The 27,257-nt window shown below is 46.2% G+C and overlaps 1 protein-coding gene across 5 annotated transcripts; it reads right to left on the reverse strand.

Moving 5' to 3' along the window:
* Nucleotides 1-947: 947 nt before the first annotated feature.
* On the reverse strand, nt 948-26,807 carry PFKFB2 (6-phosphofructo-2-kinase/fructose-2,6-biphosphatase 2). Of its 5 annotated transcripts, XM_058540176.1 has the most exons (17): nt 26,550-26,632; nt 25,431-25,541; nt 19,077-19,202; nt 18,469-18,565; nt 17,974-18,040; nt 17,763-17,837; nt 17,342-17,398; nt 16,304-16,428; nt 14,302-14,509; nt 13,720-13,866; nt 12,855-12,959; nt 11,955-12,084; nt 11,124-11,186; nt 10,796-10,860; nt 10,005-10,184; nt 3,693-3,701; nt 948-3,006 (listed from the first exon to the last, which is right to left on the reverse strand). In XM_058540176.1, exons 2-17 carry the CDS (start codon nt 25,519-25,521, stop codon nt 2,950-2,952), a joined length of 1,602 nt encoding a protein of 533 aa, XP_058396159.1. In that variant the 5' UTR covers nt 25,522-25,541; nt 26,550-26,632; the 3' UTR covers nt 948-2,949. The 5 variants fall into 5 exon arrangements, with proteins under 5 accessions (XP_058396159.1, XP_058396157.1, XP_058396156.1 ...); XM_058540174.1 differs by lacking the exons at nt 3,693-3,701; nt 10,005-10,184 and having other exon boundaries at nt 948-3,012; XM_058540173.1 differs by lacking the exons at nt 948-3,006; nt 3,693-3,701; nt 26,550-26,632 and adding an exon at nt 26,709-26,807 and having other exon boundaries at nt 4,582-10,184.
* Nucleotides 26,808-27,257: the final 450 nt, after the last annotated feature.

Genomic DNA, 27,257 nt, shown 5'->3' on the forward strand with positions numbered 1-27,257 from the left:
CACTGTTACCAATCTTATGATTTGCCTTGCTCTCAGGTATGTGCTCTGACAAAAACTCCCTCACTGTTGAGGTGAGTCACTCAGCAAAGGCATTTGTTCCTTCACCTATCTGTCACACAGGGAGAATGATCCCAGACACTCGCAGCCTTCCTCCACAAATGATGGCTGGATTGCTGAATAAGGTAACACTCGCAAAAGAGCTCGGAGATCTTTCTGAAGAAATTACACCCTTGACTCCCTCGTTATTGTTACTCCGCCAGATACACTGCTGAAGCTCAGTATACTTAGGAACACTTATAACCACTCTCTCTCAGTTTCAAACTTGGGGAATTCATAAATTATTTTCATGCTATCAAAGCCCTTGGACTTGTAGAACTTGTAATTGCTCTACTGTTATTATGAACATTTCATTTCATCTCTATTGCTACTGACCCTAAAGAGAGTGTTCCAAGTTCCTTTACCACAAACATTTACCTATTATCTACTAATGGTTTTGGTCAAGGACATTCATAAGGGGGAAGGTATCCCTAGTAGGGAGGGATGGGTTACAGACCTACTGTTAACTTTTTCCTTCCCAATAATAAACTCTAGAAAGAGGACAAGGGCTTTGTTTTAGTCATTGCATGGCAACCAATAGGTGATCATTAAATGTTTTGAATAAGTTAATAAAGCTCAAGAATGTTGCTAACACATGGCAGTAATGGTCCCAGAAGTCTTCAGAAATGCTAATGGAACTCAACAAAGGCAGGAGTCAGCAAGTAAAACCACCCGTTGGAAATATATACAATCTAATACTTTGAGAATCATTTTAAAGAAGCTAGTTTCAAACACATTTCGGATGATGTTACTAATATTTTGTGTATGTATAATGTACCAAATGTCACCTTCTTTTGTGTGTGATTTTAAAAATTAATAGCATTTTTTAATTAAAAATAACTTTTATTGTATTTCTTATTATAAAAACAATACATATTACTCACATATATTAGCATGATTTTATTTATCCAGGAGATAAACTTTTCTTCAGAGAAATGCATCTCTTGATTTATACTTATAATAAAAATCAATGAGAAAAAGTTTTCAAAAGAAAGCTCCTATGCCTTAACATAGTCATTATCCTTTCACAGAAGACAGATACCTATATTCTGGAAATTTAATTTAAGGTGATACTGTGGACATTAGACTTAAAAGCTCAAACTACCTGAATTCCTACCAAAAAACTGACAACACAAATTACCTTACATTCTAATTAAATACATGCAAACACTAACATGAGGACTTAAAAATACCTGGCATGGATGAATAAATAACTAGATAAAAACATTTTCTGATCATCGAAAGACAGTGTATTCAGATGCAGAAAGAAGCCTGCACCATGAGAACAGCATTACAGTCCAGCACGCTACAAGCAGCCAGATGAAAATCGCCTGCTGCAGAGCAGTCAGCAGCCTCTCTGAAGGCAGCTTTGCGGGTATAAAATCAGCTCCTAGCTGCTGGATGCTGAACTGCCTGCAGCCCAGCTCATCACATCTTAGGTAACAGAACTCTGCATCAAGCACAGTATAAAAGAACCGTTTGGGAAAAGTTGTGTTTCACTACTTTCCTTGCTACTCACCCTCTTGCCCAGCAAGCGGGCATCTGAGCGAAAGGGAAAAAAATTTTTTTAAAGCTAAAAACTTACTATCCTTAAAAAAAAAAAAAAAAGGATTTTGCTTGTATGATATAATATCCTTTGGAGCTTCCTCATCCTCCTTCAGGAGTAGTGACGTATTAAAATCACATCTACAGAGACATATTTGTACATCTGACAATCATTGATCTAGGGAAAAATTACCCAGCTTATCTCCAAGGGAAACCAAACGACTAACGCATTGAGGGCTTGGTTCCCTCCTCTTCCCCGATGTCTGGCATGAGAGCCCAGTAGACCAGAACAGTGACAACTAGCTAAGAGGCAGGCATCAGAGACCAGCTGCTTTTGAAGTCACAGCCACAGCTTTCTTAGAGACCATATCACCGTGACAGACCCCACAGAAGGACATGTCTCCCTGGACCTGTTTTGAAACCAAAAGAACTCCCTGGAAGAATTGATCCCCCGGGAACTTTCTTTACTTCTTCATGCGATGTAAAAGGCACTCTACTTTTCCCTCCAGCCCTCGTTCCCAACCACTGGAGAGAACAACATTAGCCCTCTTCAGCTATGAGAGGCACACAGTATCAGATAGAAAATACACTAGCTACAAAAGAGAACTTAGAAGACAGGTACCCATTTTCGGGAGCCTTGTAGTCAGATCCTGCCCTCAAGGGGCCTGAAACAAGAAAAACTTCTCTAAACGAAAAGGTTGCTACTGACACTGCTCTTCTATTACCACAGAAGAGATGTTTTAGGGACTGAAATTTCTCAGGTATCCTCCAATCACCTGGTGAATTTGTCTCTTGTTTCCAATGTGACAAAAAAGTGACTGCTAACATATGTATACTGTACTCGAGCCTGCTCACCTGTAATGGATGCAGAGACCAGCTCTCACAGCACAGCAAAGGCTTGCTGGAGTTCAGCCCTCCCACTTGGAAACAATTAAATCTGACGAGGTGCATTTGCACTTTAGGCAAAGTATAGCCAGCCAGGGACAGAGTCACAGGTAGGATGCTAAATGCTGAAACAGAACAAGATTGGCCAACCTGGGCCAAACCCAGCAAAGGGATAATAGAAACTAATCAGTTCAGGCTGTTAAACATTTTGAGTCACAGGGAAGTTAAATTTTTCAGTGTAACTAATATTGCCACTAGGCATGAGAGGAAGAAATGTGGTGATGTTTTTCCAGGCCTCATTTTGGTGGCTCCAAATATCCAATCCTCACTTAACTTCCTGTTCAAGGCCCCGTGGAGCCGACATCCCAAGCTTATCAGCAGATCCCAGTGCCCCGGAGAGGTCTGGCCCCCGCCTCCACATCATCAGGAGAGCAATGTGAGGGATGCTGCAGAGGAGTGCCTGTGCACAGCCAGCACAGCCTTTGCCTAGGAGCCAGAGAGGAAGAGAAACAAAGCCGTTACACCACCACAAGTGACGAAGGAAAGTGGAGCAGAATCCCTCCCCCACCCTTCCACTGCTCCCCCAGCGTCCACACCCCCGCATCTCACACATGCACAGACACAGTGCTGTGCTGGCACACACCTCTTTACTCTCAGGAGTCAGGCCAACTCTAACGGCATCGTCACGGGCTTCCTTCCCTAACCTCGTGACCATGTTGGACCAGGCGCTTCTTTCAGACCTAGACCGTAAGCTACATACCCAACACCTGAGGCAGAAGCCGGAGGGCACCCTGCAGTAAAAGGGGAGCATGTAGGCTACACGAGCCCAAAGACCACACCAAGAAAGTGACACCGTGGTCAGGACTCCCTGGTTCCTGAGGAGGGTCTCTACCACTGCCGTTATCCCAGTCCATGCTGAAATCAGTCATCAGAGCAGAAATCAACTTCTCATAAACTGAGATTTCACATTTTACCTTGTGAGAAATTCTTCCCCCTAGAAGTTTCTCAAACGTTAAATGTGCATCTGAATCACCTGGTAATCCTGTTAAAATGAAGATTCTGATTCAGTAGGCCTGGGATGGGGCCCTGCTGTCTGCGTGTCTAACAGCTCCTGGTCCTTGTTAGGGAACAAGGAATGAGCCATGAGAATGGTGACACAATTCCACCTCTATTTCCTGTCCCAGAAAAAGTTAAATGCCGTTTTATCCCATTGGCTGTAATCTCTTTAGAAACAGCAGGTCATATTTTAGAAGGAACAGCCCACTAAATTCTAAGAGCTCTCCAGGGTTTTTCTTTACAATAAACAAGGAGTTACATGTTGCTAATGGGAGTCACAGCACAGTGTGGTCAAAGGTAATTTTTTCTTAATTCTTGTAGAGGCACCAAAAAGTACACACAACTCCTACTGAAGTGTGTGTGCCTTCCATCATGTCCTTCCCATCTTTCCCAGAAGGTGGCGGAAGAGAGCTATGCCTACACTGTGAACCGGCTTTGGCTCATGAGGCAAAGTTTTGGGGTTGGAGGAGTGGGTGGAGAACACAACCCAAAATACAAAACAAAAAACCCAGAAACCTTCTGATAGGTTCAAGTTACTCAACAATTTTATTTACCCATTCTACACACACACCAAAAACACATTTCAAGTACAGTTATACACACCTTATGTGGATCTGAGTGGCATATTTTGATATCAATGTCACCAGATTAAACCAGAATGCTGCTAAGCACTTAAGTTTCTTCTTTCAGCAGAGCTGTGCCTGGGAAATCTGCAGGATACCTCTAGTGCTTGGGTTCCCAATTCAACCCATTCCCATTCAACCCAGCGGTGCTCAGCCCACTCCCAACCCCTCCGAAGGGCACAGCTGGTGATGAGTCCTTTGCTTTTGCCACAGCAAAACCATCACCATATCAGAATGAGTTGATCTTGTTACTTCAACACAAGAAAAAAATGTACACGAGCAATTCAGATACAAAAACATTGAGTAGGTAAATAGTGGTCATGGATCCCCAGTGAAAGGCTTACTGGAAAGAATACTTCTGTCAACTCTTAAAATTAATTTTTGAATGCAAAATTTCCTTTGCACTTTTATTTATTAGATTATGAGTAAGAGCCAAATGCATGGCAAACTAAAAACAGCAGCATTATCCAACGGAATGCTACATTCTACAAGAGGGACGCTGAGGACACAGAGGTTCAGAAACGGATGGTGAAAGTGAAGTCCTGCCTGAAGTGGGGAGTGGTGGCATGGCTTCAATGGGGGTAACAATTTCAGGCTTTGAGCAGGCATTTCTTCAGCTGAGTTTACAAAATATCATACAAGTGATGTACAACCTTCATTTTCTACAAAATGAGAATTTGGCTGCTACTCTCAAAGAAATGTCTATTAAAAATCATAGTGCACAGAACATCCCCCTAAAGAAAACATGTAGAGTGTTTACTTCCTTTCTTTGTAGGACACATGCAATAGACAGAGAATTACAATAATGTGCATACACTACCAACTGGTATAATTAGAAACCAATCAGATTGTCAGCATACGGACCCTACTAGGGTCTGTCAGTCAGTCAGCAGAGAGACCCTACTAGAGTCTGTCAGTCAGTCAGCACAGGGACACTACTAGAGTCTGTCAGTCAGTCAGCACAGGCACTCTACTACAGTCTGTCAGTCAGTCAGCACACAGACCCTACTAGGGTCTGTCAGTCAGTCAGCTTATGGACCCTACCAGAGTCTGTTAGTCGGTCAGCACAGGACCCTACTAGAGTCTGTCAGTCAGTCAGCACAGAGACCCTACTAGAGTCTGTCAGTCAGTCAGCACAGAGACCCTACTAGAGTCTGTCAGTCATTCAGCACAGGGACCCTACTAGAGGCTGTCAGTCATTCAACACAGAGACCCTACCAGAGTCTGTCAGTCATTCAGCACAGGGACCCTACCAGAGTCTGTCAGTCAGTCAGCACAGGGACCCTACTACAGTCTGTCCGTCAGTCAGCACAGGGACGCTACTAGAGTCTGTCAGTCAGTCAGCATACGGACCCTACTACATGTCTGTCAGTCAGTCAACACAGGGACCCTACTACAGTCTGTCAGTCAGTCAGCACAGGGACCCTACTACAGTCTGTCAGTCAGTCAGCACATGGACCCTACTACAGTCTGTCAGTCAGTCAGCAAACGGACCCTACTACAGTCAGTCAGCCAGCACACGGACCCTACTACAGTCAGTCAGCCAGCCAGCACACAGACCCTACTACAATCTGTCAGTCAGTCAGCACACGGACCCTACTACAGTCTGTCAGTCAGTCAGCACAGGGACCCTACTACAGTCTGTCAGTCAGTCAGCATAGGGACCCTACCCCAGTCTATCAGTCAGTCAGCATATAGATACTACTAGATATGGTCTTCCAGACAGTATGAGTCTAAATTAAATTCTAGGACATACTTCTGATGTCTGTGTCACCTCTATGGGAAGTCAGAGATCACTCCTGCCAATGTTGCAGCCTGACTCAATTGTTACATATTTTTAAAATTAAAATATTCTAAAACACAAACAAGTCAAAATGTATACTGAAAAACCTGGCTAAATTTATCAAATTTCTTGAAAACAAACACAACAATGGCTTCTGGGCTGAGCAAAGACAATGGAATGTGCATAAGAATATATAACCCAGATATAGTTCTCTCAATTATTAGACATTTTCTCCCATGTCCTTTGGGCACCCCAAGCACCAGTTAGCTTCTTGGGAGCTCAGATCTCCTGCTCACAGAAAAATCCTAAGATGGATTTATTTCCAAAGAGCTCTATCACGTTTCTTCAAAATGCCAGGGCCTCTGAAGATCAAACGTGGGTTGCAAAAGGGAACACTCAGAACCTCACAGGAAACACTCAACCGTTCAGTCGGAATACAAATATATTGTATTCCTAACTCTAACTTCTTGGGGGAAAAAATCAAAAAACCGAAAAACAGAAACCAGAGACAATGATATAGGGCAGACCCCTAGCAAAATGCATATTTTAAAAAGATTTTCTTATTCCACTTTCCACTGAATGTAAAACAATCCTCTTACGAAAACAAAACCAAAGACAACACACATAAAAAGTAGGAGCTAAACTCCAGTTGGAGGATTAGGAGACAGGAAGAGAAGCTAGTTCTCTAAATCTGCTTTAGATTCCTCTTTCAAGTCCGTCACAGAATTCCTCATTCAGCTCTGAAGCAAGAAAAAGAAAATAGAATACACAGTGATTTTCCTTTGCCCATTTTATACCAACAGATAAAATGCTAAAGCCTTCACCTATTTCTCCCATAACATAAAGCCTCAGCACAAGGTACTCTGGAGTCCATCCTTCCTTTGTAGGATTTGTGATACAGACATAATCAGCACTGTGTATATACTACCAACATCCAGTCAATAAGAAGGCGGTGAGAGGAGCACAGGAAAGAAAAGGTAGGAAGTAGGACTTCTCTAAAACTTGCAGTAAGAGCTCTGTTCTATTCTGTATTCCCCTGGCTCTAAAAACTGAAAGATACTGAAACCCTTGCTGTTGTCAAGTTCTAATTTCTTGTGTCCTGTGTGAGAATAATAAGACACCTCAGGCCCCTCTTCTGGGGAAACAAACAAGCACAGGGGACAGTGGAGAAATAATCAGCAGGCTGAAGGCCAGAATGGACATCCCAGAGACCTGTGTCTAATGCTGGGATTTATAACAGTAACATAATGCCAGTTCGTTACGGAATTCTCCTCTCACTAAGAGTAGGTACAGCCCAAATCCAAAGTCTTTGGCTCAAAATGCTCCTTCTTCTCATTCATTAGCTCTGAATTACTCACACTACACAGTAGGAGAAAAGACCAGATGAATGCTCATTTGGGCTAAAGATACCACCAGCCAAGCAAAGTCAGAGGAGGCAACCTTGTAAAAGTGCCACCCAGACCTCCTAGACCATAGCTCATTGTCACAAGGGCGGGGACATTTCCACCTCCCAACTCTTTCAGTCTCATAGCCATAGGCCAAAAGAAAAGTCAGGAGAGGTAATCTATACTCCACTTGAATGTCCACACTTACAGACTCGATGTGCTGCTCTTTCAAACATTCATTTATTATAAATTATATGCCTTGTCTCTAAAATAACCTTCTTCAGGGCAGGGACATTTCTTCTACTTCTGTGTATGCTTCCCCCACCACCAACTCCCCCCAGCCCAAAGCCCACAAACAAAGACACTAAGCACACATTACGTAACGGCTACATAGAAACAGCAGGGTACTTTACATCTTGGACACAATTTTGAGCAGAATCTAGGCAAGCAGCCTTTGGAAACTAGCTGTGATGTCCCACTCAGCATGGAAGAATAAAGAACTCAGGGTCACAAGTCAGCTGCCAGTGATGATAACCTTTATCACCTATAGGTTATATCTCAGTACCTCTCTCCAAGGTGCTTAAAATTCCCCTACTACTCAAGGACAACTATTTATGTAGTGATTTGTTCCACATTGCCCTGCAACATAAAGGTTAAAGATGGGACCAGAGCCTAGAATACCCTCTAAAACACAGCAGCCTGCCTTCAAGGGGACACCTTATTTAAAATGTGATCTGCTCAAACGTCTAACTCCAGACAATTGCCGTTTCAGAGCCATGAGGAATTCCGAATTCTTAGGTTGACACTTTGTCCAAGGAACTATCCCAGTATTTCTCCACCCAACCTCATAAAGTGGAGTTCTAACCTGGAGTAAGAATCAGAATCATCAGGGAAGCTATGTAAACAGACATGTGTCTAGACCCCAATCCCAGAGATTCTGAGTTAATATTAAGCCTAAAGTGGACCCAGGCATGTGTATGTTTCAAAAGTTCTAAAGGGGATTCTAAAGATACTCCTAGATGAGAACGATGGCAAAAGGTCTTCTGTTACCAAACAAAAACACCCGTGGCAAATAGCTAACTTGCTCTCACTGGTTACCTCTAACAGACAAATGGATAACTTGAATATGGGGAGTCCTCTATCTCTTTTAAAAATCTCATGAGAACTCTAGACTTGCCTCAGAAAAATGTACATATATCCATATATATGGATAAAACATATATCCATACGTTTTGCATACAAATTTGGGGGGGAGGAGATGCCATCATGGGCCCCCAAGGGGCTAAGAATCCCTGCTCTCAACATTTCCTGTTGAATCTTACAGAGAAAATGAAATGACGGAAGTGAATAGGTAAATGCACACGGTGAAGAGCTGGACCCCACAGCATCCCAAAGACTCCTCTGCACATCAAGATGAGACAAAAGAATACTCCAGGGAGGCTTTTCCATATTTGGAAAAAAAACTGCTCATGCAAAAAGACTTTTTTAACTTAAAAAGGAGAGTGTGTTGAAAATTACTGGAAAATAATAAGCATCGCGAGGGAACTCTTTGCCTTTTGCCTTGAGCAATTCAAACATCAGTGGTGACTCCTGAATCTAACTCTGTCCTTCTAAACAGCTCCAGAGGTCAGAGTCTTTGACAAGAAACTTGCTGTGGTTGGCAGAGAAGCTGGGAGCCACTGGAGAAAAGACATGACTACCCTACGAGAGCCCTGCAGGAGCTAGAGACCACCCTCCTCTCCTAAACCTCACTCCACAGCCGCCAAAAGGCCTATGCCTGGCTCTGAAGTGAAGGATACAAACCAAGATGTTTCCCCCAGAGTGAAAGCCAGCTTCCCTCAGGGCATCCAAGACTTAGGACTGTTTCTCATGAAAGGAGGCAAGAACTCTCACCCCACGTATGCTTGCAGGCTCCAGAGCATCTGTGAATGTTCCGTAGCCTGGGCTGACCCTAGCAGGACCTGGCTTGAGAGGAAGGGAGAAGGGAAAAGAATGGCTTCCCCGGTCCAGATCCATTTAGGCCCACTGCAGAGAGCATCAACGGAGCCTAGACTTCTCTCTCACCAACTGCCCCTTCCCTCCGACAGACACCACAATGACAACGCCATGCACCACACTGGACAACCCAAAGGGGCGATGAGAGAATGGGAAGAAAGCAGGCAAGTAAGGACTGTGAGTCAAGCACACCTTGAAGAGACAAAGGTGAAGGGAAAACGGGCTTCTGTGTGCCCCTCCACCCCGCCACCCACTTTACCAACACAAGGACATTAGCGAGTTTAGACACGGGGGGACAGACAAGAACCAAGTATATGGGGCATGCCTCAGCCTCAGCCCCAGCTATGCCAATCGCCCCAGGGGAGTGCATCCCTTTTCCTCCTCCTCCAGACCACTCCAACTGAGCACCTGGCCCAAAACACCCAACTCGTCCACTTGCCCCTGGCAGGGAGATGTTTCACACTGCAGAGTAGCTTAGGTTGGTCTGGAAACACATGACCACACGTTCTATGTTAAGACCCATGGTGGGGGGTCAAGGGTGGAAGTTGGAAGTTAAATGATTCCCTAGTGATTAGAAACAAGGGCAGGAGGCTAAGGCTGGAGGGAAACACACGGTCACACCACCGGAATGCTGACTTGGGTCTTCGGCTGGTCGGCCCCTTCTTGCATGTCCAGGGCACGGAGAGGGCTGAGGGGCTTGAGGGGCCGGCTCCCAACACTGTAATTTCTTGGACGCCTTATCGTATCCGAACTGGACAGAGGCGTAAAGCTGTTCCTTCTCATCCTTACAGGGGTTTGATTCTTGGGGAAGTTGTTCTGATTGGAAACGGAGGGACACCACACAAATGAAAGCCAAACCAAAGCTCACTCATAAAGGTTAAATAATGCTTGTAACCACAACAGATTCCTCCACTCCTGCTCCTCGGCAGATGGGGTCTCTCATAAGACATGGGCCATGGCCTGGTCCCCTCGCCCCAGGAAGCTAAAGGGTTGTAGAGGGAGAAGCTCCTTGAGCATCATACTTCAAAGCAGGAATGAGGCCCAAAGAAAGGAGGGTGCTTATGTAAGACCACAGAGATCACCATGACAGACCTAGGAACAAACCCACACCCCTGGACCCCACCTTATAGGCTCCTCTGGATCCTGCTTGCTAAAGGGAGTGCTTCCTGGGGGAAAATCTGCATCTCACTTCAGCCAAACACTTCCCATATTTAACTTTCAAGGTTAGGACTCATGAAAGAGGTACTAATTTTACAAAATAATAATTCCAATATCTCTTCCTTTTGGAAGTAAGCAGACTACATGGGACATGAGTTTTGGATCTGTTTTCCTTTTGTACATAAAAGAAACCCCAGTCTCTTCATGCCAGAGATTCAAAGACTCAAGGTGACAGGGAACCTGCATGTTCATCGTGGCAAAATACTTACAGTTGGCTTGTCACGGTGAGTGTTCACAGCCTCCACATTGAGTTTAATTGTTTCCACTTTGCACCCTGAGAAAAAAGAGGAGAGAAAAGAGGCCTTCAGGAAAAAAGCTCAAAAAAATTCCTTAGTTTCACTGTGAACGCATCCATAAAAGAAAGTATGTATTCCCAAATACATACATACATCCCTTTAAAAATGGAAGGCATTGATGAAACTTCCGTGGTATACAAGGGTGATGGAGTCGAATTTCCAGACAAACTTCAGAGAAAATTCAAATATCCTGATCTTCCTCAATCCCCTCCTCCCGCCCAGCTCCTAAGCTCATAGTTACCGTAGGCCACAGGAGTAAGTTTGAAGATGGTATGGAGAGGGCACCTCAAGTACGGTAGCTCATCTGAAAGCAAAAAGACCGGGTGAGGAAAGTCTCTTAGTATTATGGAGGAAGGCCAAGTTAGTAGAAGAGAAAAATCTAAGGAGCTCATGAGTTTTTTTTTACCATGACCTAGAGTTGTACAACTCCTCCCATAAACCCCAGACAATTATCAAGATGGCCACTAAAAAGCCACCCAACCTACGGGGTAGCTAAGGAACAAAATAAGTCCATTTTACATCCTTCCAAGCAGGCAAAACACAAGTAGGTGCTGTAGCCAGGGCCCCACAGAAGGGAAGATTGTGGCCCACCTGGCTACACCAAAGGCCATTCTGCAGGCTTCCCAGCAGCTCAGGTGGATCAGGAAGGGAAGGAAAGTATCAGAGAAGGTAGCAGCCTTCCTTATGGCTCTACCCAGAAACTGCCCTACCCTGAATCCAAAGGATGAAGATGCTTCTAAGATACCACCCTCTTTGTAGCCAAAGTAACAAGCTGGGAACGTTCAACCACTTTTCTGATGCTGCCAGGAGTGTCAGTTCGATGCGGCCCTCTAGCCCAGCAAGACCAAGGAGCTCCAGCAGCAGCCACCCTCCACTGGGGGCTTTTGTACGAGCAGAGTAACTTCAGCAAGGAGACAGCCAGTGGCTGCTGGGAGCCCCACACTGCTGCCTGTGGAATGTACTCCAATGTGAGTGGAAGAGGGGGAGGTCCAGTTGCCACGGATCCTGGTGCCACCCCGAGTCCAGGCCCCTCCGCATGGATGCGTCCCCTGGCCCTTCCCTCAAATGGCACCTGCACCCTTATCCAAGAAGTAGGCCAGGAGGCAGCGCATGACGGCCTGGTGGGAGACGACGAGGACGTTGCCCTGACGCTCCAACTCCATGATGACGGGCTCCAGCCGCTGCACCAGGTCCTGGTACGACTGTGGGGGAAGTGAGGCAGCTGGTAGGAGGCCAGGTACAAGCTGGCAGCCAAGTCAGGGGCTGCATCCAGAGTCAGGAGGCCAATTCTCCTTCTTGCCCAGCTGGCTTTCCTCCTGGAGGCTCAGCGACTTCACGTCGCCTGCTAACTCCCCCCAGCCCTGGTGTCTCTTGAGAATATTCAGACCTTTCAAGAGCAACATTCAGACTGAGAAAACTACAGGTCAAGGTGAGGAAATCTGAATTCAGCCTGTGTTATTTTTTCTTCCCTCAGATTAATAGGCAGAGTATAAGTCAAGAAGAGGCTCCTAGGGGTTTCCCAGACCTCTGCCGTGCTGTTTTATCTACCTTTGCCTCATACATCCCTAAAACATGAAGCCATTTAGACCAGGAAACAGTCTAAAACACCGAAGATGAAAGGGAAATCATTCATATCCCATATATTTACTTGGTGCCTATACCTGCTCAGGTGAGGGTGGGATTGAGGGAATGGAATGAAAAAAAGCAGTAAAAAAGATCATGTTGATTCTACAATATACTCAACACAGAGGATATCTTGTCACCCCTTTCCCTGGAGATCTTAACAAATTAATGAGGCATTCCACTGCCTAACCTGAATTAAAGACAGTATGGCCCAAAGGCAGAGGATAAACTAACTGATGCCTTGACTACCCTTTCTAGATCCCCAAAATCACACTCAATTCTTCCCCCAAATTAAGGCTAAACCCCCAGCAAAGGGCTGGGCAGTCACCCCACATGAGAGGACGCTCACCTCCCCACCAGGATATCGATACAGATATTTCTCTTGATCTCGAAGTGCAAACTCATCTGGGTACTGCTTCTCAATCTCTGCATAGGTCATCTCCTCACACACCCCCTGCAAGGAGCCACACTGGCTTGAAGAGGCAGACTGAACCACACAGCCCCACCCAAATAAAGAGGATGACACTGAAGAACACTAGCTTCTTTCTAAGCGCCAGGCACTGTGCGTGGTCCTCTCTTGTACTGCAACTGACTGGCCAGGGTTTCTGGGACTGGTAGCTGCTCTAGCTTAAGCTGCCACTTTCTCCTACTACTGTTGGGAATAATACAGGTCAAGAGAAGTCAGCAGGCTCAAAGGAACAGGCAGCAGGGAAGGAGGGGAAACTGACGGGGATTGGAGAATTTTTGCAGAAGGCATAAAAGGGTACAGAGGAAGGAAAGAAAAACAAATGCCTACTTTTGTGCTCAAGGACAGAGAAAGCCAAGAAAAAATACAGAAAGGACTTTTCCAGAACAGCTGACCAAACGATCTAAGCAGAAATTAAAAGAAGTGAGTCCTTAGCTATTTCTTTTTCCCGGGAGGAAAATATACAGAGAAACCAAATGGAGTTTCACTCTCCCAGGTGCCAGGGAGGCTAGGCCAGAGACTGGTTTGGGTCTCATCATTGCCCAGGTGCTCAAGCAGGCAGGAAGCCTCAACTAGGGGTGCAATTGTTCCCATTTCCTCCCCAAACTGGCCATAGATTCAGCTTCCTCAATGTTTCTCCTTGGTGGTTCCAATTTTCTAAATAAAACTGCCCACGTCATGACTTCTGAGTTTCTGCCTGAATAGGAGACTCTTACTGGCTTTTTAGCCATCGGAGCTGCCTACTCACAGCGTCAATCTCATTCAGAATCTTCCACTGCTCATAGGTCACCCCCAGGGATTCAGCGGTCTGGATAGTCCTCTTTAACTGGCTCGTCCACACTTTGAGGTCTGCTATCTCCTGTTCCTCCAGAAACTTCCTTAGAGCCTGAGCAAACTGGGGTTTGAAGTAAAAATTTTAAAAGGAGAGAAACACACACACACATATACACATACAGCTGCTAATTTTCCCTATAAAGGACAATGCGTATGACCATAGTCAAAATCTGAAAGGTGCTACCTTGTTATGATAAACCCAAGAGGAAATGAACTTCAGCTGGAGCCCCCTTACTGTGCTAAGCACACAAGTCATGCCCAATAGACATTTGATGGCTGAAGGATCACAGCAGAAATGGTTCCAAGTTATCCACACTCAATACAAAGCTAGAATCAGCGAGCAAGAAAACATCTGTAGTACTTGCTTTGAGTATCTGAAACCACAGCCTAAGCCCCAGTGGGATTTAGGAAGAAGTAAGGGGATAAAAGAGATGACCTCCACCATGCCCTTCCGACTCTAAGCATAACAAATCCAGCCTGCTGGCTAACTACTCACCTGTTTTCCCCGCACCGAGAGGCCAGAGTCACCCCCAATCTTCCCCAAGAGATTGAACTCGCTCTCTCCGTGCCGGCAAAGGTAGATGGTGCGAGGCTGGACGTGGATGTTCATGAGGTAGTAGACTATCTTGCTCTGAATGTAGTCCTGGACTCTGTTCACTAAAAATCGCTGGCCCACGTTTATCACCTTGATGAAAGAAAGATCCCTGGAACAGAGAAGGTAAAAAAAAATCCCCTGAGTATGAAAACCTGAGGATAACAGTAGGAGGGGAAAAGATCTCCGTAGTTACTTGCAGGCTCACAGCAGCTCCTCCTCCTCTCCTGTCATACCCCCACCCACATTTCAGGAACCAAATGGTAAGGGATGGATTACTCCTCACAACCAAGATGAAGTAAAATTTCTTGACCTTCTAGTCAGTCAGTTCCTTTTCCTCGGAGCCTGTACTGTGCCATGCAATGTGGATAAGTATGAAAAACAGAATTCAGGCTTCCCCTCAGGGCTGGACTAGATGACCTGAAGATTTTGCTAACTCTGAAATTTGGTGAGAAGCACAGCTCCCATCTGAGGTGGTCAAGACTTGGCCAGAGTACAGCATCCTCCAGCAGCGAGGGAGGGGAGGGGGGCAGAACCACAGACAGAGATCTCTATGCATTCCCTACAGCCACCTAAATCAAGCCTCTCTCAAAGGCACTTCCATAGGCTGTTTGCTTTGTGGCCATCATGGAATTTTTCTCATTATAAAATTGAGTGCTTATTCCAAAAAAATTTCAGGAAAAAAAAAGGTAAAATGATGCAAATAAAAATCACCCACAACCCTACCACCAGAGATAACATCTATAAACACACACACACACACACACACATTCTTCTAGAATGTTTTTCTATATAGGACTTTGGGCTAACTGAAGAATACACTGTTATGCCACATCTAGGGCAGTGGTTTTCAACTTCTGTACTAAGGAACACCTCCAAATACTAACATTCTAGGCAACACATTTGAAGGAACTGAAAGACTCAAAACATTAAGTAGACCACTGAAGCAATTTAACAGTAGGTATGCACACCTGTCTCGCCATTCACTTGGCTGCATGGCTGTGTTCTTAACTGAACAGAACTGTTAACTGCCCCGGCTGCATGCCTTTTCAAAGGCCTTATTCTCACAGGTTTCCACGTGCACACATCTTTCTTCAACATGGACGCTACATTTGGTATGGTTCCTATAGCTCACACACATCAAGTGGACCCATATCCTACATCACACTGCTGACAGGCGCTGCTACAGTGCTAGCACTGATCAGACATCTCTCTGAGACTATCACGTTTCCGAGGACATATTACATTATATTACATATGCATGTATATACACATATATACATATGTAATGTGTATATTACATACGTGTATACATAATGTAATCTATATAATGTGTATATATACACATATGTATTAACATATATATTACATATATACACACATACACACTAAACTTTAAAAATTTATCAAAAACTGATGACACATCTCTGCGGAGTGTCCTACAACACCCTAGTTCAAAACTGTTGATCTGGAGGAGTGGCTCTCAGCTGGGGGTGATTTTGCTCCCCAGGGAGCATTTGACAATGTCTGGAAACATTTTTGGTTGTCACATCTTGGGAGTGTTACTGGTATCTAGTGGGCAGAGGCCAGGGATGCTGCTAAACATCTTACAATGCACAAGATGGTCCCCCACAGCAAAGAATTATCCAGTTCAAAATGTCAATAATGCTGAGGTTGAGAAGTCTTGCTCTAGAGGATAGAGAGGAAGAATTGACGATAAAAAACACTTCAGTGTTCAAGCAAAGGATTCAGTCCACATAGAAGCCACAAATCCTCACCTTGTTTCTCTGGAATGATGTAAACATTATAGGTCTGGATTGTCAGAAGTAAGTTTAAGGACAGAGGGACATCTTTCTCAGATGAGCCTCCTGCCTCAGGCCCTTCAAACCATGGCCTTAAATCTTACTTGTCATAGTTGTCCGGATCAAGGGGTTGATAGGTGACTTTGTAGCACTCAATTCTCTTTAGGAAGTCCTCCATCACATTCTCCCTGTTCCTTTCAGGGTAGTCAGGGCTCGACACCTTTACCTCCTGGAATCATAGGAAGAGCAGGGCCTAGTTAGACGTCTGCCCTTGACAGCCCTCCTGCAAATAGCCACTGCTAAATAAAGAAAAGGAAGTCCATGAAAGTGGCCTTTCACTGGAGCACTGGCAATCCCCACTCATCGAGCAACCCCTCCCCGTCCTGTGACCCTGGCAACCAAGAAGGGAAAGACAACTGGGGAGTCATGTGCCTGCCCCTGGCTGAAGGGCAGCAGCAGTCACGCAGCTGGAGCTGCTCCTGAGCCCCAATCCCTTTACGTAGCTTCCTGGGAAAACAGAAGGGGCTTCCATTTCTCCCCATGACCACTCAGAATAGAGTGCTTAATCTGAGGCATGCCTGACTTGGACCAGATGCCTCTTCCTTAGACAATCCCAAGTTCCTACGTTGCTGAGAGAGCACTACCACGATACCACGCACGGATGTCTGCTCAGCACAGCACAGCACAACCCGTCAAGAGGGCTTATGCTGGCCTATGCTGTGACCACACAGGGTATGAGGTGTTCAGTGCATAGAGTGCTGACCTGAATGTTAGACCATCAGTGGACAGATGACCTTCCTATAAGGCGGCTCTAACAGATAACGAAGAGTCTGATCTGCTCTAAGTACATACCTAGGCCTCAGCACCCAGCTAACACCCAGGGCCAGGACTCCTTCAGTCTAAGTCTTGGCCTCCATTCAACAGCTAATTCTTACTTCATTCCTTAAAGCCTCCGTTTCCTCTCCCAAAGGAAGAGTGTAGAAGTACAAAATGGTGCTCTGGCAGATCAAAAGCTCACTCTGTGACGTTAAACAAGTCTGTTTCTTTCTTTCATTACTCAGTTGACCCTCCTCCCTCCACCACCCACATATACACACAAGGCAAAGGATAAAGAAGTGGTGGTACATAGGGGTGTCACCCACCAGGATGTTGGCAGCGATGACGTCGGGATCATCACAGACAGATTCCACAAAGAATACCTGGCCAGGGAGAGAGGGCAGTGATAAATGAGTCAAAAATGGCCAGGCTGTTAATTAAGAGCACATGCTCAAACCTGCCCCACCCCAGCCACCATCCCCCAGGACTTTCTTTCACGCAAGTGGCCTTCAAGCCCTCTTCATTTAAAAATAGCTCTTACCACGTCCCCAGGGCCTCAGATATAGAGGCTAAGGGTCTCAGAAAGGACCTGAAAGAAAGCACTCAAGGATTGGGGGTTTGCCCCAAGAGAATAGAATCAGATATCCAATCCTATCCTCACCTACCACGGTCAAACAGATCCACATGTCCCTGCTAACTCCCTACCTCCACTCATCCCTTCTCTTCCAGCATGGAGTCAGATCCTACCTTGAAGGAATTCTCCTTGGCAAAGTTCAAAATCATGTCCCTCCTCTCCCTAGTGGTATTGGTGGCATCAAACACCTGGGAAGAGAACCCACAGGGTAGATGAGTGGGGACCGAGAAATGTAATCCCACCGAGGTGAACCCAAGGTGGGGCTGTGCAGCCAGCTGCTGAAAGGGTAGAGATCAAGAGAGGGAAGAGGCAGGTAAGGCTTACCGCAATCTGCCCACTCTCCTCGGTGAGATACGCCTTAACGTCTTCCAGGGCCACCAGAGCACACTGTCTGCCATGAGAGCAGAGGAGATCAGCAGAGTGGAGCGAGACCGAGCTCAGCGTAGCCAGAGACAAGAATAGCTGGGTTGCCATAGCAGTCACGTCCCTTCTCACTTAGGTTTCCCACTGGTCAAAATTTTTCCCTAACTAGACTTTTCAACTACCCCCACTGAGGTTTTCATACCATCGTATATCTTTCCCCTTCCCCCACCCCACGCATATATCTTATCCCTCAGTAGGCTGAGCCTACAAGCATACATGCATCTTCCTAAGCCCTATTCTTCTACCAACTCAAGCCCAAAGTGACCAGTCTAGCAAATAACTTCCACTTAAAATCCCCACAGGATACTTATTGAAAGAAAAACCAAGCCCTATCACATCCAGTCTTGTGATGGCCAAGAAAGAGCTGACCCGGAGGTCAGGCCTGAGAAGACTCACTTGCGGATCTTCATGGCCTCCTCATTGTCGTGCCGGAAGAAGTCGTAGGACTTATAGGACTTGACTGCTTTGCGCCGATACACCCCAAGGTTAAACACTGCAGAAGACACCAATACCCTTCAGCAATGAAACATTACAATGGCCCCACCAAAGGGGACTTCTTGGTCTAATGTCACAGTGGCCAAGGGGATGGGAAAAACACCATGGTATGTTGGGAACAACAACAGTTTAGGAGTCAAGTTAGGTTTGAGTTCAGACTTACTAGACCTTAGACAAGTCTTAAGCTCTCCGAGTTTCAATTTCCTCAACCACTTTGGCTATTTCACAGGGAAACTGCTAGGATTAGACAAGATGATGGCTATGTAAGGGCTTTAAAAATGTAAAGCCCTATGCTATCAAAGGCGTTCCCTCAAAACTAGGCCAATCCACCCAGGCCAGGAGGAAACAAATCTGTGAACAGGGAATAAATCCAGTAAATCAGGAAGCAACCACTATTTCTGCCAGGAGCACCCTTAACCTTGATGCCAGGGAGAATAAGTCTCTCAGAAGCCTGTGAGACCCAGGAACTGATCATTTCCCTTCCCAAGGAATGAATGGCCTGCACCTACCTTTGGTGGGTACCCCAATCCAGTTGAGGTAACGTGTGAGTTTCTTGGACACATAGGTTTTGCCCCGGGCTGGCAAGCCAATCATAACGATGAGAGTCGGAGAGTTGGTCATGTAAGATGCCCACGCTAGAGGGAGAAGAGACAGAGCAGAACTAAATGACTAGGGGCCGAATAAGGTTTATTCACTGTCCTAGGAACTTCATAGTCGTAATCTCGTACACCTCAGTGAGGAAAGGGTTCAGGAAGACTGGGGAGGCAAACTGAGGAGATACAGGGTGAATCCTCCTAAAGAGAGTTAAGGGGTCATGTAGACTTCCAGAAAGTACCCAAACCAAGACATGTCTTCCCCACACGTCTTCAGAGAGGTACCCAAGGTGGAAAGAGGAGGAAAAGTGGTAAGGATTAGAAAGACAGTAACCATGGCACCTTCCTTAATGTGAGAACGTCTAGTAACTTGAGAATGATACAGCTGTGAAGGAAGGTCTTATGCCTGGAGATCCAACCAGTGCAGAATTGAGCTGGCTCCTGTAATAGGTCCAACAGAGTTTCTATCCTAAGGATCCATCTGCCCCTTCAGAGCCAGAGGCAAGAATCAGCTTGCCCACTGCAAAAAGAACCTGGCCTCAAGCTGTTTTGGCCTTTGCACTTAGGACATGAGCTTAAGCCAGAATTTCTAAACCATAGTGAGATTCAGACTGTGGCAAAGCCTACTGACACAGGTTCTGACTAGATCTCAGGAAGCTGCACGGTAAAGCTAGCCCACAACAGCATCACGGCCAGCCTGCCTCAATGGCCCATATGAAAGCAAGATAACTTAGAAGGAGGAACAGTCATTGGTCCACCTTTCCTTAGGAACTTATTTCAGGAATGCTCATTTACAGAGATAGGTCTCACTGGACAGGCGGGGCAAACTAGAAGCTCAGAGGTCAGTCAGGTGACTTGCCTAAGGACCCACGATGAGTCATGGGAAGAGCTGGCACTAGAATCCAGCTCTTATGTTTCCTTGGCAGCTTTTCACCATAAAAAGAGCCCGTGATTCCTCATCAGCTTGCTGACAGGGGCTGGCTCCTTCCTGCCCATCCCGCCACAGAGGACCAGTGGGAGAGGGACTGCTCTGCTGCCAGACACTTTCCTGGGCCCAAGACCCACGCTGAGGTCATCCGGTGGGGCTCAGGCTCTGCTGGCTCCTATGAGGAAGGCCCTGCACAAGCAGGGGAAAGGGAAAGAACCGCCCGCCTTCCACTTCCCAGCACTGCTCTCCAGAAGGTGCCCTAATAGTTGTGGCTGCTTCTCTGTCCTGGGGCAAGGTGACCCTGCAAGGCTAAGAAACAATTCAGTAAAATTGAGGTACTTGGATGGGAAAGTCATTTTCATCTTTTGAGAAAGGAATATAAAAAGATCTCAATGCAGAAGTGGGCACAAGGGCCTGGGTAGAGAACAGACCTCGGAAGGAGGAGTTTCCGAGGGGTGTTTGGCAAGAAGTACTCGGAAGCCAAAGAGTGGGCCAGTGGTGAGGGAGGGGTGGATGTCCAGACTCAGGGTGAGAGGGCTTGGCTTTTAGTCCTTTACGCACTGTACACACAGAAAATTCCCGGACCTGAGCAGGAGTTCCTCCAAGGTAGGTAACGAGCAACATAAGTGATTTTCAGCTCTGTACAAATAGGGAGCACGAAGGCAAGCAAACGCCACCCTGCAGCCTCAGTGATGTTCATCCCTGATCTCTGACCCCTAAGAGGCCGAGCTCCTCTGCCTGGGATCAGCTGCCTCCGGTTTCAGTAGGAAAATCCTCCTGAGTTTTTACTTTCTCTGGCTCGGCGATGCACTCTTCTCACTCACTTTCTCTGGCTTGGCGATTCTCAATCCCCTATGATTCGGCTCATTACCTACACTTCTAGGCCTGCTTTGTCCACACCTTCCAGCCCATTAGGCACTTCCCCCGAAAGTCCTGTTACCCTCCCTGAAGCTGAAAATGAACTGATAGTTGGGAGCTGCTCTGAAGCCAGCCAGGGAACCAGCTGCTCCATGTTTACCAGATGGACAGAGGGTACCAAGAACAAAAGAAAACACAGGTCACTAAGGACTCCCCACAGTGCCCTCCAGCACCAAACCCCCACATACCTGCGGCAACCAGGGATTCTCATTTTCCAGAGTACAAAACTAAACCACACTTCCTATCTTAAATTGACACATCAGCAAAACTAGGAACATTCTGTTCTGCCTGTTAAAAAACAAAACCATGGGCCTGGCCCCGTGGCCAAATGGTTAAGGTTCCACGTGCTCCGCTTCAGCGGCCTGGGTTCACAGGTTCAGATCCCAGGCACAGACCTACTCCACTCACTAGCCATGCTGTGGAGGTGTCCACATACAAAAAAATAGAGGAGGGGGCCGGTCTGGGGGCATAGTGATTAAGCTCACGTGCTTCACTTCAGCAGCCCATGTTTCACAGGTTTGGATCCCAGGTGTGGATCTACACACTGTTCATCAAGTCATGCTGTGGCGGCATCCCACATACAAAATAGAGGCAGACTGGCACAGATGTTAGCTTAGGGACAATCTTCTTCAAGTAAAAAGAGGAAGATTGCAACAGATGTTAGCGCAGGGCCAATCTTTCTCGCCAAAAAAAAAAAAAGAAAAAAAAATAGAGGGGGATTGGCACAGATGTTAGCTCAGGGCGAATCATCCTCAGAAAAAAAACCCCCAAAAAACAACAAAAAAACTACTACCACCAAGACCACAACCACCACCACCACCAGCACCTTAATCTGAATAGTAGATACTTCATGCTGACTAGCTTCATTAACAGTGTAACATATCCCTTGACACACAATGGAAAGCTGTTGTAATCCTGAAATTCTCGTCTGCCTTCTTTACACAAAGTTTAACTCACTTTCTCAATCTTAAACTTATTCTCCCTTCATGAACACACTGAGGGGAAATGAGGACTTGATAACTTCCCTCCTACAGAGAGAAAAACTCAGGCCCAGAGAAGTGAAGAGCCTGGCCCACATCCCACAGTAGAAAGTCAAGGTCAGAGCTCTGACCAGACTCCTGGTTTCACGACAGCCCACTCAGTCCCAGCCACCAGTTCTCACCAGCACCTGACGAAGAGAGCCAGGTGGTAAGCACGACTATGCTCTCGGATCTCATCCCAAAGGGTGGTCTAGAAGGCCCACGATTCCCGGCCTTTTCATGGCCAAGGTCTTCTCCCACTATTTCTCTTAAATAGGCCCAATATTTCTGCACTATGCTGCCCATTAAAGTGTGTTTCATTAGTAGTATCTTCTTTTAATTCACCAGAAGTCATAAAACTGCCCATTATCTCCTGCTGTTTGACTGATAGGCATGAAATATCCAAATTCTGCTGCCAAATACTAAGAAAGTTAATGTTTTAGTTAACCAGTGCAGCTACAGTTGGTAACGCCCAATTTCCATCAAGCACTTTGAAATATTAAAAACAGCTAATATACAACTTTTTAGGAGAGCAAATTAGTAATGCCCATTAACATTTCAAATGTGTGTCTCTCTTCTCCTATTATTTCTGTAGGAAAGGCTGCTAGTACACACATGCAAAGTGTCTGTGCAAGGACGCTCACTGCAGCGCTGTTTGTGATGGTGGAAAACTGGAAACAACATGAATGTCCATCAGTGGAAGGCAGCATATCCATACAGTGCAATACCATGCAGAAAGAGGTAAATGTGGATTTACTGACGTGAAAAAATGTCCACGATACAGTAAGTTAAAAAATAAAAGCAAAAGGGCAGCAGAACAGAGCATGTACAGTGTGAACCCATTCCATTACTAGGGTACACCAGAATAAGATGTCGGGAAGAATCAAACTTAACAGGGACAGGAGAATTGTGAGAGTTTTTTACTTTTCACTTTCTGTATTGTTTGAATTTTTCATGAACACATATTGCTTTTGTAATTAGGGCAAGATACACATGGGAACTTGCCTGTTCCAGACCTACTCAAAATATCAAAGAATAAAAGAAACAAAGAAAAAAACCAAGTAGGGCTTCTCTCACTGCCAATTCCTGCTTTAACAGAGCCCTGAAACCATAATCTGGCCACATTAAAGGCACCTCAGCCAGCACCTCCCCTTCACCCACACCCCTGGAGCAGCTGAAGTTCTAGTAATGCTCCTTTGGAGGTTTTGGCTCCCTAAAGTCACCCTTTAGTCTCCCTAAAGTCTCCAGCTCAGCCACTTCGCAGAGTCGAAGGCGGGCAGCACAGGTGTAATCAGCAGCAAGGGGATACCAGTGGAGCTATTCATAAAGCAACGTCTGGGGGTGAACACTAAGCAGCCAGGGAAGCCTGTTCCAAGATACAGGCAAATAACAGAAAAAGGAAATAAACCAACACATATTCTCATAACTGTTTCTCCTTTGACTACGGCTACAACAGTCTCATAGTCCAACCCATGAGAGAAGAGAATGGGGTAAATGCATGACAGTGGCTTTAGGACAACTCAGATTCTAGTTGGGGAGAAGAGAGTGGAGCTTGGAAAGGAGAAATCAGAGCCCGGAGCAGGAATTAGCCTAGAGCACAGGAAAGAGACCTGAGATTACCGCTTTCATGACTAATCAAAAGCCCTCAAGACAGAAAAACCACAGAAGAGGGAAGAAGGCAGATAGGAGATTCCTATGGAGAATAAAGCAGAGCTAGGAGAACAGACACAGGGCATTGTGCAGGGTAGGAGACTCCCACAATTATCAACTCCCCTCTCCCACAGCTCTCTGCTCTCTTTTGGATCAAATGTCCTAGTAACACGAGTGCACCTCTCTTTAAGATGTGCATCCCATACCGCAAAATCTGAGTTACAATACTGTTAAACAAGAGGAAAAAACATTCTTTACTGAAAATATAATTCTTCACAGGGCACTTTTAAATAATGTGCTCCCAGCACAACATTTAGAGCATAATTCAATCTATATATAATGTTTCAGGAATAAATACAACATGCAAATAGAGTCACTAGTGGAAAATAACACACCTTAGCTGTGTGTCCAACACTCTTCTAAGTGCCTTCCTATATTTACTCGTTTAATTCTCACATCCCTCTGGGGGGAGATACCATTAGCGTCCCCATTTTATAAAGGAGTACACTGAGGCGTGGAGAGGAGCAACTTGTTCAAGGGCACCCAGCTAGGAAGTAGTAAAACCAGGATCCAAACCAGGCAGTCTGACTGCAGAGACTGCACTCAAACATCATACTATACTAGTTATCTCCCACGGGGTATTTGCCTTTGGTACCTGGCTTCCTGCCCTGGCAGAGAAAGGAGACCCTAATCACAGAGGTGCACCAACCCCAGGATCACATCCAAACAAGCTGACTCTGCAAAGCCCAAACCCCAGCAAGCCTCAAGGGTGCTGGTGAAAGAGATTATCACCACTAATCATGAGACTAACAAGAGCCTGACATCAAGGTCGAGACTCTAGGCAAAGCTTTGAACAAGAGATGATCCCAGGTCTCATGATGGTCTGCTTTTCCACCTGCTGATATATATAACCACTGAAGCGAGAAGAATAGACTGACAGGGTTCCAAAGGAAAGGTGCAATCTGGAAGCAGGGGCAAGGGTTAGCATTCCTTGAGGTTCCCCGAAACATTTGGGGACCAGCTGCCCAGGACCTTCTGGAGTGGGCTATGCAGGCTTGCAGCCTTAATGATGCTTAGGCATGCAGAATCATGCGGACAGGGAATGACACTTCATCTCTCTGCAAACCCACCTGCTGTTTCGCTCTAAAAGATTGGCATGAAAATGCTCCTGAGAAACCTGTCCCCAGAGGAATGAACTTGCAGGGAAAATAGTTTATAAAGTGCAAAGGCTAAACCTGTGAGAAAGTAAGGTGCCCCAGACACAGTGAGGAGTCAAATGTCATGGCGGATTCCCCCGAGGCCTGCAGAAATGAGCTACTGGCTCTGATGTGCAGTTTCTGCAGCAAGCAGCACCCTCACCAAACTTAGCCCAGGACACAAAGGGAAACTGTTAACAGTATCAGCTCCAAGCAACTCCTGCACCCTGCCACTCTGCCTTACTCATTGTGTGTACAACAATGCTTACCTTAACTTTCAACATCATTCAAGTGTGAAGATAGCCCCAGAAGATAGAGATTCGGTTAAAGAAAGCAGTAAGAAAATGCTGGGCTACACCAGCAAGCCAGCCCCAAGGACAGACATTTCACGGAGTCTACTTGTTTCAGACAGAAAATTCTGCTTGCAGACTTTGTTTTAAATTGTCATGTCAAAGAATTATTTCTCACTCCCACCAAGCAGCAAGCAGTTGGATTGTAATCTATTTTCCAAAGACAAAATCCTAGGAGAGACCAGCCTCTCCTCTTTCCCAGAACTCACAACATTTCTTCTCTGACATTCGAAGACTTGAGGTTTTGGTTTCACAGCTATTGTTGTTCTGTTCTGAGGAAGATGTAAAATTCCCAGACATGGCAGCTCTTCAGGAGATGTCTGGAAGAGACAAAAGGAATGTAAGGAAGGGAAGGAAGGAGACATCCCTCAAAACATTCAGTGGAGAGGATCAGTGTGGTACAAGTGAAAGAACTCTGGGCCAAGAGTGAAGTCCAGCCCTTTCTCCCAGTTAATAGTTACATGCCCTTGGATAAGTCATGAACCTCCCTAGCCCTCTGTCCTCATTTATAAAGAGAGTTGCACTAGAACTTGCACTTATAATGCTGACAGTTTACAGTCACATAAATTATCTCCTTCAATCCTTCCAATAATCCCGTAATAAGGCAGATTTTGCTACCATTATTATTTCTCCCCATTTTACAGATTGAAAAACTGAGGTTAATCAAAGTAAGTGGCTTATCCAAGTTCCTTCCTGACCTCAGATTCTAGTTTAAGAATGTGGGGAGAGTAGTGGCAGTTGGGGGTGGGTGAGTTTCGAATAGATCAAGTTCATTATCGTAAAGTAATTGCAGTCCAATGGTAGGATTCAGTCCTGAACAAAATGAGAGAAATAGGGAAATCTCAAAGATGTTCCCTGAGGGAAAAACTGTAACTGGACCCTGAGACGGCCCTAGCACGTCACCATTTCTCCTCTGGCGTTATTCTCCAGCCCCTGCTGTGCACCTTCTCCCCATCTAGCCCTGGGGCACAAACAGGTGTTAAAGGACTTCCCCAAGGTCACCTGCAGAATAAGGGGTAAGTCCTGACTCGAACTAGGGTAGGAGAGCACCGAGCTCACTTCCCAAACCCAGACAAGGGACTTGTGAGGACGAAAGGTCCTATTGCTTCAAGGACCTTGCACTGTCCTTCCACTGACCACACAAATCCTCCCACCCAAACACCAGCGGCAGCTCCCAGCCCCTGAACGTCCGCATTCCCGACAATGCCCGGGGGCAGGCACGTCCCTAGAACACAGAGGGATCCTCGTCCCGCACCTCATCCGGGTGCACGCAGCCCCCTCCTCCCGCCCGCCCGTGCCCTCCCAGGCGCTGTACAGCTGTCGCTCACCCTACGATCCCTCCTAAGATCCCTCCCGGCAGTGGCCCCGGCACTTCCCCCCCGGCACGCGGCAGACCAGAGCTGACAGTGGCCAGGGACCGGGTACTCCAATCACCGGCAAATCACGTGCCCCTGCATGGCTCCGCCCACTCTCGCCTTGGTCCTCACCTGGAGAGAATCTTCGACCAATCGAGCGCCCGCAGGCACCAGGGGGCGGGGCTCAAGTCAGACTCGCTGACGCCAGCTCCATAAGGAGCTTGGAACTGTGAAGGGAAAAGATTAGAGGCTCCCAAGTTCCCCAGCGCTGTCGAGGTTGGTTGCGTCGTTGCTTGGCAACGAATAGGGCTGGGGGCGGGATTAATAAAAAGCACTGCGTTTTTTCCATACTCTCGCGAGAGTGGACTAAGCAGACTTCTTCAGAGGGTATGACTGGTGACAGGAAAACTTTGCAGAGATTAACGCTTTCTTCCCTGAATCCCAGCGGCATCTCGTTAGATCTATAAATTGGAACGTAAGCTTTAGAAGGTGCTTTGCTAGAGTAAGCTACCACAGCACTGGAGCTGATGACACCCTTAGGGTGTTTGCATATCCTTCCCATAGGTCAGACATTGTAACTAAGAAAATCACTACTCTCATCGCTGAACCAGGAGCTCCCCTGGACCCATCCAAATCCTCCAGCGGACGTCTAATCACCTTCTTTATTCTCCCTCCTACCTC

The sequence above is a fragment of the Diceros bicornis genome, chromosome 4 (genome assembly GCF_020826845.1).
Source record: "Diceros bicornis minor isolate mBicDic1 chromosome 4, mDicBic1.mat.cur, whole genome shotgun sequence".
Taxonomy (NCBI): domain Eukaryota; kingdom Metazoa; phylum Chordata; class Mammalia; order Perissodactyla; family Rhinocerotidae; genus Diceros; species Diceros bicornis.

Bases quoted from the DNA above. Each gene is read 5' to 3' on its own strand.
- PFKFB2 (XM_058540176.1), bottom strand. From the start codon at position 25,521: ATGTCTGGGAATTTTACATCTTCCTCAGAACAGAACAACAATAGCTGT. The intron at 18,566-19,076 runs GTAGGTGCAGGC...TGTCTTCTGCAG, and splicing joins GATTGGGGTACCCACCAAAG to TGTTTAACCTTGGGGTGTAT. The intron at 10,185-10,795 runs GTAAGTATTTTG...GTTTCCAATCAG, and splicing joins CTCACCGTGACAAGCCAACT to AACAACTTCCCCAAGAATCA.